Source organism: Oncorhynchus mykiss, chromosome 3 (genome assembly GCF_013265735.2).
Source record: "Oncorhynchus mykiss isolate Arlee chromosome 3, USDA_OmykA_1.1, whole genome shotgun sequence".
In the NCBI taxonomy this organism is placed as follows: Eukaryota; Metazoa; Chordata; class Actinopteri; order Salmoniformes; family Salmonidae; genus Oncorhynchus; species Oncorhynchus mykiss.
In genome coordinates this window covers 55,152,800-55,167,757 of record NC_048567.1, presented here as the reverse complement: position 1 = coordinate 55,167,757, position 14,958 = coordinate 55,152,800, and the positions used below count along the sequence as shown (strand labels likewise).

The following is a 14,958-nucleotide window of genomic DNA, read 5'->3' as shown; positions in this document are numbered from 1 at the left end:
GTCGAGTCCAGTCCTTGTGTGCATCTGGCCGAATTAGAGGGGCAGCTGATTACAACTGTCACTTTAGAGGACCATGGGTGCCCAGGAGGGTGCCTGCTCTGGTGCACGTAAGGGGCCACCCTGTGAGTAGGGTGCACAGCTTTGTGGGAGCAGTGTCTGGCCACCCTATGGGATGCCACAGAGGTGGCGGAGGATCCTTTAACTCAGCTGGTGCAGGGCCGCTGGGGCCCACTGAGTACAATGCCGGAGGCTGGCCACAGCTGAAAGAGGTGGCTTGCCTACCGTGACAGAGGAATGTGGCACACCGGCCACAACTGTCATTAGCAGCTCACTGGCTGCTGCTGGGGTGGGTGACTCTCTCACCACAGCTGGAGGCGATGGCTCCCATGGTGGAGCAGGTGGGGACCCCTGGGCGAGGCCCATCAGGGACCCGAAGGCAGGGGCTGGCTGGGCCCCAGAGATGAGGTCAGGTGGTTCCCTAGGTGCGGGGGCCAGAGGGTCTTCCATTGCAGGAGGTGGGCGGCCCCCCAGAACTGGAGACAGCAGGTCCCCCGGGTCAGAGAATGGTGGGTTCCCCAAGTCAGGGGACTGAGGGCCTAGCACAGCAGGAAACTCAGGGCCTGGCAGGAAACTCAGGGCCTGACAGGGCAGGGGACTTGGAACCTATTACTAGGTTGAGGACTGAGGACTGCAAGCTTGGGAGGCTAATTCAGTTTATGGATCTATACATGGCCAATGTCCCCTGAAACAACAAAATATGACGTTTTACAGTCAAAATACCTGATTTAAACATAAGTAAAGGCTCATGGATAATGGTAAAATATTTTTGTAATGTCATCTTGAGGAAGTATATACAGAACCCAACTTCAATTCACTGAAAAGGTAAATAATCTGCTATGATTAAACATACAGTATATAATAAATTAGAGCCACTGTATTTTCCCCATTTGTCACAAATGTGAACGCTAAGATATTTTCATATTTTCCACGAGCATCATGGATTTAATGTATTGAACATGAAGGCACAGTACCAGTCAAAAGCTTCGATACACCTGCTCATTCAAGGGTTTTTCTTATTATTTTTTTTCATGTCAATAGGTTTGTTTAGTGTCTCTTGCACAATGGTAGATCTGGTTTACGTGAGTTTTGCTGAATAGGCACAATGCACACTTTTACTCAGTCACAAATGACAGCTCCAATGAATAATCCCCCTATGGTGAACGACACTTGAATGAGAGATTTGTTTTCATCGTTCGCCTGTAGGGCGTTCTGCATACCCCCTATAGTGAAAGAGATGTGATCTAGAGGCTTGTAGATTTATGACCAAAGTTCCCTCTAAACTCAGCAGGGGAACAGTAGCCCCAAGAATGCTACGCATATCCCTGGGACTGCCGCGCAGAAGAAATACTGTATCAGCTCACAGATTGAACTTCACTCAATTTTCTAGAGTTTTCCCTGTTAGTTAACACTATCAATGTTTCCCTTTGCTGTGGCAATTGGGATCGAATCAACCCAATATTAGCCATGCTCAATGCAACATACCTAAACAAAACAAACTATGCAAAAGATTTTGTTGTAGGCAGAACATATCGGAGTAGGATTATATTGCAGTGATACACATGACTCAGCTTTACTCTACACAGACCAGTGCAGGCATAACCAGTCAGAGCTGCAGTAGGCCTACATGCAAATAGATCATTACATATATGTGCCATTTACTTTGAACTGGACTGTGTTTACAGCCGGGTAGTGAGGAGATGCTCTTGTTTTGAGCGGCATGTATCCAAGTGTGCACATTTTGTTCATATCCTTTGCTAGTTAGTGAGTTGTTAGCCCAGTTATAGATCATGTGTAGTCAGCAATAGGAGAGGGACTGCTTCCTACAAGAGCACAAAATGTGTACATCTTTGAAAAGTGAGTTAGGTAAAGAGCTTTTTGTATGTCTTAAAGGGGCAGTGTTGTATTTTGAGACAAGCTTGGATAAGCTAAGTAGCCAATAGGCAGAGGGTAACATAATTTGTCTGATTCTCTGTAATAATTGTATGGAAATAATAATGCATTTTATTTTGTCAAGTGGTTTCTTGCATCAAACACCACAACACTATTTTCAGCCCCCTCCTTGTCTGAAGGACAAATGGACAAACAGGTTAATGTCAAGCCCTGAATGTTGTTTTCAAAAGTCTCATGGAATGGAGGCCTACATTGAACACCACACATTGGCTTCTACTGTGGGCTGAATGATATAACAGCTATTTCCATGTTAAAATGTTTTGTGATGGATTTTCTCCATTGTATTTGATGGTAGGACACTCTGGTTATACATTATGATCAAATAGGTCACAGTATCCTACTTGGCCACTGTTAAAACTGTAACTTAAAGCGGGTACAGCCTCAGTGTTCACAGTAAACGCGCGTTGGAAGTTGCAAAGATTTTTCAAAATGTTCAAGTTTGAGCTCAGCAGACCTGAAATTTGATCAGTACCGAGAAGAATTTGAGGGAACATTGATCATGACTCTTTTCAGTTGATAGTTCCCCAGTAGGGGGTGCTGCATTCTCTGGGCATTACTGAATGAAATTAACAAAACGAGAAGAAACATTGGTTCCTCTACCTGAACCAGTCAAAAAGATCCATCAGTAAAAATAGCCAAATTTCCCATCACTACTCTCTATGTGTTCTGTTCCTCTCCGTGTCTGTCTGGCACCCCAACAGGCTTGCCCCGGCAAGAACCAATGGGAATAGGCAACTGTAGGCGCAATGGATTCTGGTCATTGTAGTCCCACAGTTGAGAGGACCGGCGCGTTGAGATGACAAAAAAAAAACGAACTAAATGGAATTCAAATAATTGAACCAACGTCAGTGAATTAGTTATTTAAAAAACTAAAATAAGCAAAACTTTTGGCTAATCGCTGAGCATTACTAGGCTATGTAGGGAATAGGGTGTCATTTGGGATGCACACCCAGTCATTATAAATGTGCAAGAGCAACCCTAATTGATGGGCTCATTAATTGTGCTCTTAAATCCCAGTCTGAATGAAAAATGCAGTTAGGCTATTGTGTCTCTCAGAGACATGAAACAATCTATGCTGTACTGCAGCAGGATCATGAATGTGTGTGTTGTTCTGTGTTCATCTGTCAAATCTTCTCTCCTTCTCCTCCCTCTCTCCTCCCCATTGCTCTCTCTCTTCACCCCACTCTCCCGCTGTGAGGCCTCTTCCCTGGGGCAGCCATGATCCTGTCCACAGATGATAATGAGAAGCAGATTGTGCCTCTGACCTGGAGCTAGTGTCCTGCCCTGGGGAGCAGCCTGGTAGAATACAAACACCCAACACAACACACACTCTTTATACAACACTACACTGCTTCCTTCTGCCCTGCAGCCGTTTACACTGAGCCAAAACTGCTGAAACGGTGTCTGTCTCCGTTCTTATTGGTATACGCCGTTGGTCCTGCGTGGCCATTCTTTCAATTAAATTGGAGATGTTTCCTTGACCATTCATCGAGAGACTACTAGTTGTTTCTACACAACATATTCAAATAATAATATTCTCTTTGTATCTAGACAAAATGTGTAGTGTGCATCGTTCCTGTCATAGTGTCATAGAGTGCATAGTGCGTACTGCGTAATACACTACAGCATGTTTCATACCAGTGGATACACTAAACCACTACCAGGGCCAGTGCCACATCACAATCTTTATCCCCCACCCAGAGAACACAATGATTATTGTCTAAGACAGCCCTAGGAAAGACACCTGGCTGTGATAACCATGCTCTGTTGCTAATCAGCCCAATTTCCCTCCCTACTTTCATCACCTCACAATGGACCACTTCAGCAGAGCAGGTGAAGAACACCTATAGCCTGGAGATGTGTGCCATACAGAAAACAGTCAATTGGAATGGGTGGTGGAGACTGGTAGAAAGGTATGTATGGGATGGAGAGGTGGTGGGAAGGGAGGTGGGGGGACTATGAAGGGAGGAGAGGGGAGTGAGGGGAGAGAGAGAAAGACTGGCAAGTGAGAGAGGAAGAGGAAGCGAGGGGAAAGGAGAGATTGTGTCTGGTCTGTCCCACAGAGGTCCATCTGCTGAACAGACGTACCCTAACCTGATTATCACAGACCGGGATGGCAGAATGAATATGGCTGATTGACTTATTAAAAATGTGAGTGGTTTATGTCTGATTAAGGGGTTTTAAGGGAGAAAGAAAATAAAGTGATTCTAATATAGGACTTGCAAGTGATGGTCATGGTGATGTTGATAGTTGTGATGGTCATGGTGGTGGTGGGTGTGATGGTTGTGGTCATGGTGGAGGTTGTGATGTCATGGTGGTGGTGGTGGTTGTGATGGTCATGGTGGTGGTGGTGGTTGTGATGGTCATGGTTGTGATGGTCATTGTTGTGATGGTCATGGTTATAATGGTGGTTTATGTGATGGTCATGATGGTGTTTGTGATGGTAATGGTGGTGCTGGTCATGCTCATGGTGGTGTTTGTAATAGTCATGGTGGTGGTGGTGACATATGGCAACTGTACATCCCAAAATACAGTCATGTTTGGATGGGGATGTGAGAGTGGGTGATGAGTCAATTACGTAACCACACCATGAAATACAGAAAGAGACTTTGTAGCTTGGCCTGTTGTTGTATATCAGAGAGTGGTGGTAAACGGCATGCGTCACACCAAGAGGGATGAAAGAAGGTGCCATCGCTCTCAACCAATTTGGGAAAAGTAAAAGCATACGTCATACGGAGAGGGAGCTGATGAATAAGGTCAGCATCATCATGTTTCCTTCCAGAAGTATGATTCAGGTTCGAGGTGTGACACTGGGGAGACAGGTGTATGAATGTGAGACTAGGCATGGCTTGGCTGTGGCCTTTAGGCCCCACAGCATCTGCTACAGTGTTATGATGAGGTGGATAAACATTCCTTGTGAATCTGGAGTCAGGCACTCAGTTGATCGTTTGGAGCCAACTGGGTTTGAACCGTTGTCTCCTGCGCCCTGTACTCTACAAGACTGTTTACTGTTTACTGTTTACTGTTTAAGGTTACTCATCAAACCAGTCTATGGGCCCTGGTCAAAGGTAGTGCACTATATAGGGAATAAAGTGCCATTTGGGACACATTCAGGGTAGAGTAAGTACAGACTAGAGACTGGGACAAAGCTAAACTCTGCTTTGATTCTCTCTCTCTTTACTGTGTTATTGTTGGCTTAATGAGAGCTTTAAAAGGTGTTGTGTTGCTCTGTATGTGTCAGACCGTTTATAAAACACAAATCTCTGTGTTTGTTTGTCGCAGGCAGCATCGAGATGCAAGAACAAAATGGCTTTGTATTTAGCTCCGCAGGTGCTTTGTAAAACGCTTAGGCTCCGACTCTCTGCAGATCCCACTTCTGACAGCACCAAGGCCATCATGAATCCTTGGCGTCCATGGGAGTTAATTGCAATGACTGCACTTAGATTGCTGGAGGTGGATAATTAGGGAGAAGAGTAAACAAACACCACAAATAGAAAGAAAAGAAAGGCCTGTGTCTTTGTAGCTCTAACAAGAGAGTGAGTGGATCTATTTTGGGTGAGCCAGAGTTCATTTGGATGCAGGATATTAGGAAAGAAAGTGTATGGAAGAGCCATCGTTCGTTAATCTGGATATCACTGTATACAGTTGAAGTCGGAAGTTTACATTCACTTAGGTTAGAGTCATTAAAACTCATTTTTCAACCACTCCACACATTTCTTGTTAACAAACTATAGTTTAGCAAGTCGGTTAGGACATCTACTTTGTGCATTACACAATAATTTTTCCAACAATTGTTTACAGACAGATTATTTCACTTATAATTCACTGTATCACAATTCCAGTGGGTCCGAAGTTAACATTCACTAAGTTGACTGTGCATTTAAACAATTTGGAAAATTCCAGAAAATGATGTCATGGTTTAGAAGCTTCTGATAGGCTAATTGACATCATTGGAGTCAATTGGAGGTGTACCTGTGGATGTATTTCAAGGCCTACCTTTAAACTCAGTGCCTCTTTGCTTGACATCATGGGAAAATCAAAAGAAATCAGCCAAGACCGCAGCCAAGAAACAATTGTAGACCTCCACAAGACCGGTTCATCCTTTGGAGCAATTTCCAAATGCCTGAAGGTACCACACTCATCTGTACAAACAATAGTATGCAAGTATAAACACCATGGGACCACGCAGCTGTCATACCGTTCAGGAAGGAGACGTGTTCTGTCTCCTAGAGATGAACATACTTTGGTGTGAAAAGTGCAAATCAATCCCAGAACAACAGCAAATGACATTGTGAAGATGCTGGAGGGAAAAGTATTTATGTCAACAGTAAAACGAGTCCTATATCGACATAACCTGAAATTCCGCTCAGCAAGGAAGAAGCCACTGCTCCAAAACCGCCATAAAAAAAAGCCAGACTATGGTTTGCAGCTGCACATGGGAGCAAAGATCGTACTTTTTCGAGAAATGTCCTCTGGTCTGATGAAACAAAAATATAACTGTTTGGCCATAATGACCATCGTTATGTTTGGAGGAAAAAGGGGGGGGGGTGGGCTTGCAAGCCGAAGAACACCATCCCAACCGTGAAGCATCTCAAGACATCAGTCAGGAAGTTTAAGCTTGGTCGCAAATGGGTCATCCAAATGAACAATGACCCCAAGCATACTTCCAAAGTTGTGGCAAAATGGCTTAAAGACAACAAAGTCAAGGTATTGGAGTGGCTATCACAAAGCCCTGACCTCAATTATATAGAAAATGTGTGGGCAGAACTGAAAAAGTGTTTACGAGCAAGGAGTTCTACAAACCTGACTCCGTTACACCAGCTCTGTCAGGAGGAGGGGGCCAAAATTCCCCCAACTTATTGTGAGAAGCTTGTGGAAGGCTACCTGAAACGTTTGACCCAAGTTAAACAATTTAAAGGCAGTACTAGCAAATAATAATTGAGTGTATGTAAACTTCTGGCCCACTGGGAATGTTATGAAAGAAATAAAAGCTGAAATAAATCATTCTCTCTACTATTATTCTGATATTTCACATTCTTAAAAAGAAGTGGTGATCCTAACTGACCTAAAACAGGGATTTTTTTACTAGGATTAAATGTCAGGAATTGTGAAAAACTGAGTTTAAATGTATTTGGCTGAGGTGTATGTAAACTTCCAACTTCAACTGTTGTCGTTGGAAGTTTAAACACAGGACAGACTTTTTCCCTTCTGATTTCTGGCTGCTCGGTGGATAGTTGAGTCACTTGGTTGGTTTGGACTACAGTCAAACTGATGAAGTGACTACATTGTGTTCTTATGACTGAGGGTGCCAAATGAATTAGGCTAAATGGTTTGGATAAAGTCAGTTACTGAGGGTGGGTGCTCAAACTAATGGTAGGCCTCAATCAAGTCTATATGGTAAATGATTTATTGTGCTCAATGAAAGTCTATGGTTTAATATCAAAGAACCTACAAGCAGAGATCAATTGTTCACGGGAATCACATCTTTGAGGAAATCTTGGTTTGAAAGACCCCTGAAATGATAAGCAAGGTCATGCATTCTAACTCAACAATGGAGCATCTCGCCTGCTCTCAAGAAAGACCAAGGACTGTTTTTCCTCCATAATTTAGTTTAGTTTTTTCAAAGGAGAGCTCTCTTGGAGTCATACAACACAATGGATGCACATGCCAATGACAGAGAATTGAATACAAATCATTACTAACAAGGGTGAGCAGAGGAAATGTCTAGGAAATCCATTGATTGACAGGTGAAGCACACCCAAACACATGCCCTCACACTGCAGCATACACCATTCAATAATAACAGACTACCCTGATTGCCCGTATCTATGTAGGCTTATGCTGGTGTTCCAATACAACAGTCCTTGTATTACAGAGACTAAATTACTGCATATACTGCTGAAGAGCCACATTAAGGTAGAAAACACAATTTGATTATTTCCAATATTTTCAACTAAATGAAAAAAGCTACCTAATAAGATTAGTTATAGCTTAAAGGGGTACCAATTTCCACCAGCAGTGCTGCCTCTGTCTATACCAGACTACTAGCTGTGCATAGGTGCTCCGACCACTAGGGGGACCCAAACTATTTTTTTTTTATATGTACATGGCATAAATCATGGCAAAAGGGCCCCAAAACGCAAGAGGGATCACGACCTGCCCACCAGACTAAGTTATTCCATATCAATCACAAGTGTTGGTAAAATGAGCTGCAGTGAGTGAGTGAGCCTTGTTCGTCGGCTCTTATCTTCCTCTAGAGGAGAGGGTGAGGACGGATCGTTGGAATGGATGAGATTGGATCTGCCTCTCTCATTGTTCACTCCGGTGTCAGATGGTGCTTTTATCAAGCTTTCACACATAAATGGTTTAGGGGAAAGACTCATTCACCCAACTCACAGACTAAGGCAGGCTCCATCACAATGGATCAAAAGGCATCTGCAAGTTTATGATGTTATTTTTATGTTTGATAATCCAAGATTCTTCACTAACAGTATGTGATGAATTTGTTTATAATTATTGCTAAATATTAAATCTATGAAATGAAATCCTTTAAGAAAAAAAAACATATTCAATATTTTTAAAGGTTTAATTTAAAAAATCATTTCCACATTGAAAAGGCCTAATGTGCTCTGTAAGAATAAGAAAGCATCTATTGATAGGCCCACTCTTGTGTTTTTGTTTGTAATGTTTTGTGTTAACAATTTTCACGAAGGATGTATAGATTTTTGTAACACACCTGAATTTGTGTTTTTCAAAATGCATGGAATTTCAATACAAATCCAAAATACACGCAGCGAGACACACAAGGCTCGAGCAGCCCTGCTTGGAACTTGACCGCCCACATCCCCAGCATGCGTCCTAAACCCAACCAACGCGCACGGGCTGCTCATCGCATCTGTTCACAACTACCCTCCTCTGACAGAAGCCGCTTTGAAACTCCCGCTTTCAGAAAGTGTTTACTGATTTAATTATATAAAAATAGGCAGCTTTAAAAGAACATGAATTAACATATCGTTCTCTGATCAAAACACATATCAAAGTTGGAGACAGCTGAGGTGAATGGTGATAGATGGACATCAGCATCCAGTGCATTATTAAACAATGGACCGCAGTATTGCAGTTTAACAGGTGCGCTATCGCGGTATTCTAATAACGCCGACACTTATTAATCAAGCGAGCCCTGTTTATCCATGTCTATCCACGTGCACAAAGGTATTAAAGCTTGGAAATGGTTTTATGCAACGTTGACGATCCAAACATGCGTACGTGTGCATGTGCGCTCATCGCTATCATAAAACTAGCACCTATATTTAAGATTAACCAACCCAATGATAACAAAATGCATATTTTCTTAGCGTTTTATTGTTCCCCTCGACAATATAACGTCCGTGATGAAGTCCAAATTATTAATACAAAAACTGATTTTCTGAATGTTAAATCAGTCATGTCCCGATGTAGGAATAACTGCATTTTGCTGTATTATTATGCAGCACATACTTAATAGTAAGCAGAGAAAGGGTTAGAATACGATGTGTTTACAAAAAGGCTACATAGACCGCAAAGCACCAGAACGTGCTCAGTTGCGCCAGACAGAAACCATTGAACAAAGAAATCCCACAAAGCTAGCCAACGCCAACTTTTATTTTAAGCCAATTTTCGAAAACGTCAGCTATCGATTATAATAATAGGTAAAGTCCAGACAATGCATTAACGCACGAAAATTGATGATACATTGAAGTGAAATCAATGTGGGTGCTTTGTCAATAACAGCGTACTGGGTAGGATATAAGCAGGCTCTGACAGTCCAAAGCAATAGAGGCTTTTAGGCGACCTATGACCTGGAGGTTGGCTACTTACGGGTGCCATCGAAGCGGGTGGCGATAGTGTCCAGGAAGGTGTTCTGCGGGGCCAGCAGACCCCTCATCACCGGCATCCTGGTCCGGGTCGACTGGGTCCTTCTGCCTAGGCGACCCGGGGCAGTGGACTCCTGGTCAGACCCGAACCCGGGCAAGAACCTGGATGTTCCGGGCGCGCATCCTAGCCCCTGGAGGAGCGCGCCGATCCGAGATACGCGTGGCTCCACTTTGAGACCGGGGTTGTGACCATATCCTTCAAAAGAAAACGTGCATACAGGGTCTTGGAGAACACAAACCTGGCACCAGCTTTTAGCTATAGACGACCAGCTATAAATAACTTAGTGTGTTCATCTGTTGCAATGACTCGGTTTCGGTGCTGAGGCTGTGAACTGAACTCCGGAGGAAAGCTCCTCCTCGGCAGTATACAGTACAGCGCGCGCTCTCCCCCTTCGCTGTTCCCTCTCCCCCTCGCGGTTGCTTAGTTTCTCTTAGTTACTTATGCGAGCAGATGTCATGTCACGTGATGCATTTGGGGGACTACTTCCAGAGACCTATGCTCCTGAGTGCATTGGAGAGGCTTGGCAGGGTGATGATCCCTTGTGATGCCCACAGACTTTCCTTTGGGTTGAATGAGGATTTGACACAAGTAGAGCCCTCTTGAACAGAATAAAGGAGCTCCACTGTTGTAAGCATGTCATATACCATATCTCTCCAACTCACTCCATAATCCAAAAGTGTCATTCCATGAAATGAGTGCTTTGTGTCCCTTTGACATTTTAAGTAGGAATTGTGCAACAATATGTAATTTTAAAAGCCTGCTATATTCAATGAAGTGCCCTTTAATATAGACCACATAGAGAATTTAATAAATCAGATTTCATATGAATAATGACTTCTGCATTTTGACATGTCCCTACATGCACCCTCTGTGACTTCCAATAATATTTTAATCCACTTAACCTCAAAGTTTTCACCATCATTGTAAGGCCCTAGTTATTTTGTTGCTTTGACAAAGTAATTTATGAAGATTATTTATTTAATGTGATTAATTTTAAGGTTAAAAAAAGTCCCTCAGTTTAAGGGCCACCCTGTTTCGTGAACCGATCTCTCGTTTTATTATGGTGAAACTATTCCTTTTCCACAAAAAAATTCTAAAGAATCATTGAACATCTAATAGTCAAATCATAGTGTAAAAGCAGGTGGGTTGGTTCTACCCTTTTTGGCAATGTTCCGGTGTTTTGTGGTACAAAACTGAGTGGGTCAAGCATAGCATGTCAACTCTGTTACCCATAGACAGACTAGACATTTTTAAACAATTTTTAAAAAATTGTGAAGCTTGCATTCAATTGCCCATCCATGTTGCACACAACAATATCTCCATTCCCCCTGTCACAAGCGGATTTATGGCTGATTTAAGATTAATTGTCAACCCTGCTACTTTATTTGGCACTTGTGTAGTTTATCCGACCCTCTCTGCCTAGTCATCGCCATTTTACCTGCTGTTGTTGTGTTAGCTGACTAGCTGTTGTTGTCTCACCTGTTGTTTTAGCAAGCTCTCCTAATCAAGACCTGCGATTACTTTATGCCTTGCTGTATGTCTCTCTCAAATATCAATATGCCTTGTATACTGTTGTTCAGGTTAGTTATCATTGTTTTAGTTTACAATGGAGCCCCTAGTTCCACTCCTCACACCTCTTGATACCTCCTTTGTCCCACCTCCCACACATGCGGTGACCTCACCCATTATAACCAGCATGTCCAGAGATAGAACCTCTCTTATCATCACCCAGTGCCTGGGCTAACCTCCGCTGTACCCGCACCCCACCATACCCCTGTCTGCACATTATGCCCTGAATATATTCTACCACGCCCATAAATCTGCTCCTTTTATTCCTTGTCCCCAACGCTCTAGGCGACCAGTTTTGATAGACTTTAGCTGCACCCTCATCCTACTCCTCCTCTGTTCCTCGAGTGATGTTGAGGTAAACCCAGGCCCTGCATGTCCCCAGGCACCCTCATTGGTTGACTTCTGTGATCAAAAAAGCCTTGGTTTCATGCATGTCAACATCAGAAGCCTCCTCCCTAAGTTTGTTTTACTCACTGCTTTAGCACACTCTGCCAACCTTGATGTCCTTGCCGTGTCTGAATCCTGGCTTAGGAAGGCCACCAAAAATTCTGAGATTTCCATACCCAACTATAACACTTTCCATCAAGATAGAACTGCCAAAGGGGGAGGAGTTGCAATCTACTTCAGAGATAGCCTGCAAAGTTCTGTCATACTTTCCAGGTCTATGCCCAAACAGTTTGAACTTCTAATTAAAAAAATGAATCTCTCCAGAAATAAGTCTCTCACTGTTGCCGCCTGCTACCAACCCCCTCAGCTCCCAGCTGTGCCCTGGACACCATCTGTGAATTGATCGCCCCCCATCTAGCTTCAGAGTTTGTTCTGTTAGGTGACCTAAACAGGGATATGCTTAACACCCCGGAAGTCCTACCAACTAAGCTAGATGCCCTCAATCTCACACAAATCATCAAGGAACCAGGTACAACCCTAAATCCATAAACATGGGCACCCTAATTGACATTATCCTGACCAACTTGCCCTCCAAATACACCTCTGCTGTCTTCAATCAGGATCTCAGCGATCACTGCCTCATTGCCTGTATCCGCTACGGGTCCGCAGTCAAACGACCACCCCTCATCACTGTCAAACGCTCCCTAAAACACTTCTGCGAGCAGGCCTTTCTAATCGACCTGGACCGGGTATCCTGGAAGGATATTGACCTCATCCCATCAGTTGAGGATGCCTGGTCATTCTTTAAAAGTAACTTCCTCACCATCTTAGACAAGCATGCTCCGTTCAAAAAATGCAGAACTAAGAACAGATATAGCCCGTGGTTCACTCCAGACCTGACTGCCCTCGACCAGCACAAAAACATCCTGTGACGGACTGCAATAGCATCGAATAGTCCCCGCGATATGCAACTGTTCAGGGAAGTCAGGAACCAATACACGCAGTCTGTCAGGGAAGCAAAGGCCAGCTTTTTCAAGCAGAAATGTGCATCCTGTAGCTCTAACTCCAAAAAGTTCTGGTACACTGTAAAGTTCATGGAGAACAAGAGGACCTCCTCCCAGCTGCCCACTGCACTGAGGCTAGGTAACATGGTCACCACGGATAAATCTGTGATAATCGAAAACTTCAACAAGCATTTCTCAACGGCTGGCCATGCCTTCCTCCTGGCTACTCCAACCTCGGCCAACAGCCGTTCGTATCATCTGAGATCTCCAAGGATTGGAAAGCTGCCGCGGTCATCCCCCTCTTCAAAGGGGGAGGCACCCTGGACCCAAACTGTTACAGACCTATATCCATCCTGCCCTGCCTATCTAAGGTCTTCGAAAGCCAAGTTAACAAACAGATCACTGACCATCTCGAATCCCACCGTACCTTCTCCGCTGTGCAATCCCGTTTCCGAGCCGGTCACGGGTGCACTTCAGCCACGCTCAAGGTACTAAACGATATCATAACTGCCATCAATAAAAGACAGTACTGTGCAGCCATCTTCATCAACCTGGCCAAGGCTTTCAACTCTGTCAATCACCATATTCTTATCGGCAGACTCAGTAGCCTCGGTTTTTCTAATGACTGCCTTGCCTGGTTCACCAACTACTTTGCAGACAGAGTTCAGTGTGTCAAATCGGAGGGCATGTTGTCCGGTCCTCTGGCAGTCTCTATGGGGGTACCACAGGGTCCAATTCTCGGGCCGTATATATCAATGATGTTGCTCTTGCTACGGCCGATTCCCTGATCCACTTCTACACAGACGACACCATTCTGTATACTTCTGGCCCTTCCTTGGACACTGTGCTATCTAACCTCCAAACAAGCTTCAATGCCATACAACACTCCTTCCGTGGCCTCCAACTGCTCTTAAACGCTAGTAAAACCAAATGTATGCTTTTCAACCGTTCGCTGCCAGCACCCGCATGCCCGACTAGCATCACCACCCTGGATGGTTCCGACCTAGAATATGTGGACATCTATAAGTACCTAGGTGTCGCTAGACTGCAAACTCTCCTTCCAGACTCATATCAAACATCTCCAATCCAAAATCAAATCAAGAGTCGGCTTTCTATTTCGCAACAAAGCCTCCTTCACTCATGCCGCAAAACTTACCCTAGTAAAACTGACTATCCTACCAATCCTCGACTTCGGCGATGTCATCTACAAAATAGCTTCCAATACTCTACTCAGCAAACTGGATGAAGTTTATCACAGTGCCATCCGTTTTGTTACTAAAGCACCTTATACCACCCACCACTGCGACCTATATCCTCTAGTTGGCTGGCCCTCGCTTCATATTCATCGCCAGACCCACTGGCTCCAGGTCATCTACAAGTCTATGTTAGGTAAAGCTCCGCCTTATCTCAGTTCACTGGTCACGATGGCAACACCCACCCGTAGCACACGCTCCAGCAGGTGTATCTCACTGATCATCCCTAAAGCCAAAACCTCATTTGGGCGCCTTTCCTTCCAGTTCTCTGCTGCCTGCGACTGGAACGAATTGCAAAAATCTCTGAAGTTGGAGTCTTTTATCTCCCTCACCAACTTTAAACATCTGCTATCTGAGCAGCTAACCGATCGCTGCAGCTGTACATAGTCCATCAGTAAATAGCCCACCCAATTTACCTACCTCATCCCCATACTGTTTTTATTTTATTTACTTTTCTGCTCTTTTGCACACCAGTATCTCTACCTGCACATGTTCATCTGATCATTTATCACTCCAGTGTTAATCTGCTAAATTGTAATTATTCTCTCCTATGGCCTATTTATTGCCTACCTCCTCATGCCTTTTGCACACAATGTATATAGGTAATTTTTTTTCTACTATGTTATTGACTTGTTTATTGTTTACTCCCATGTGTAACTCTGTGTTGTTGTCTGATCACACTGCTATGCTTTATCTTGGCCAGGTCGCAGTTGCAAATGAGAACTTGTTCTCAACTAGCCTACCTGGTTAAATAAAGGTGAAATAAAAAATAAAATAAAAACTTAATAGGCATTTACGAGTTTATGACAGAATATCAAAAG

The 14,958-nt window shown here is 43.8% G+C and overlaps 1 protein-coding gene across 1 annotated transcript in view; it reads right to left on the bottom strand.

Moving 5' to 3' along the window:
* The window catches only part of kcnh3 (potassium voltage-gated channel, subfamily H (eag-related), member 3), a 198,208-nt gene extending 187,893 nt beyond the window's left edge, over positions 1 to 10,315 (bottom strand). The window contains exon 1 of the mRNA XM_036974624.1: positions 9,868 to 10,315. Coding sequence (XP_036830519.1) covers positions 9,868 to 9,943 — 76 coding nt within the window. The 5' untranslated portion in view covers positions 9,944 to 10,315. The remainder of the gene's footprint in view (positions 1 to 9,867) is intronic.
* Between the last annotated feature and the right edge of the window lie 4,643 nt (positions 10,316 to 14,958).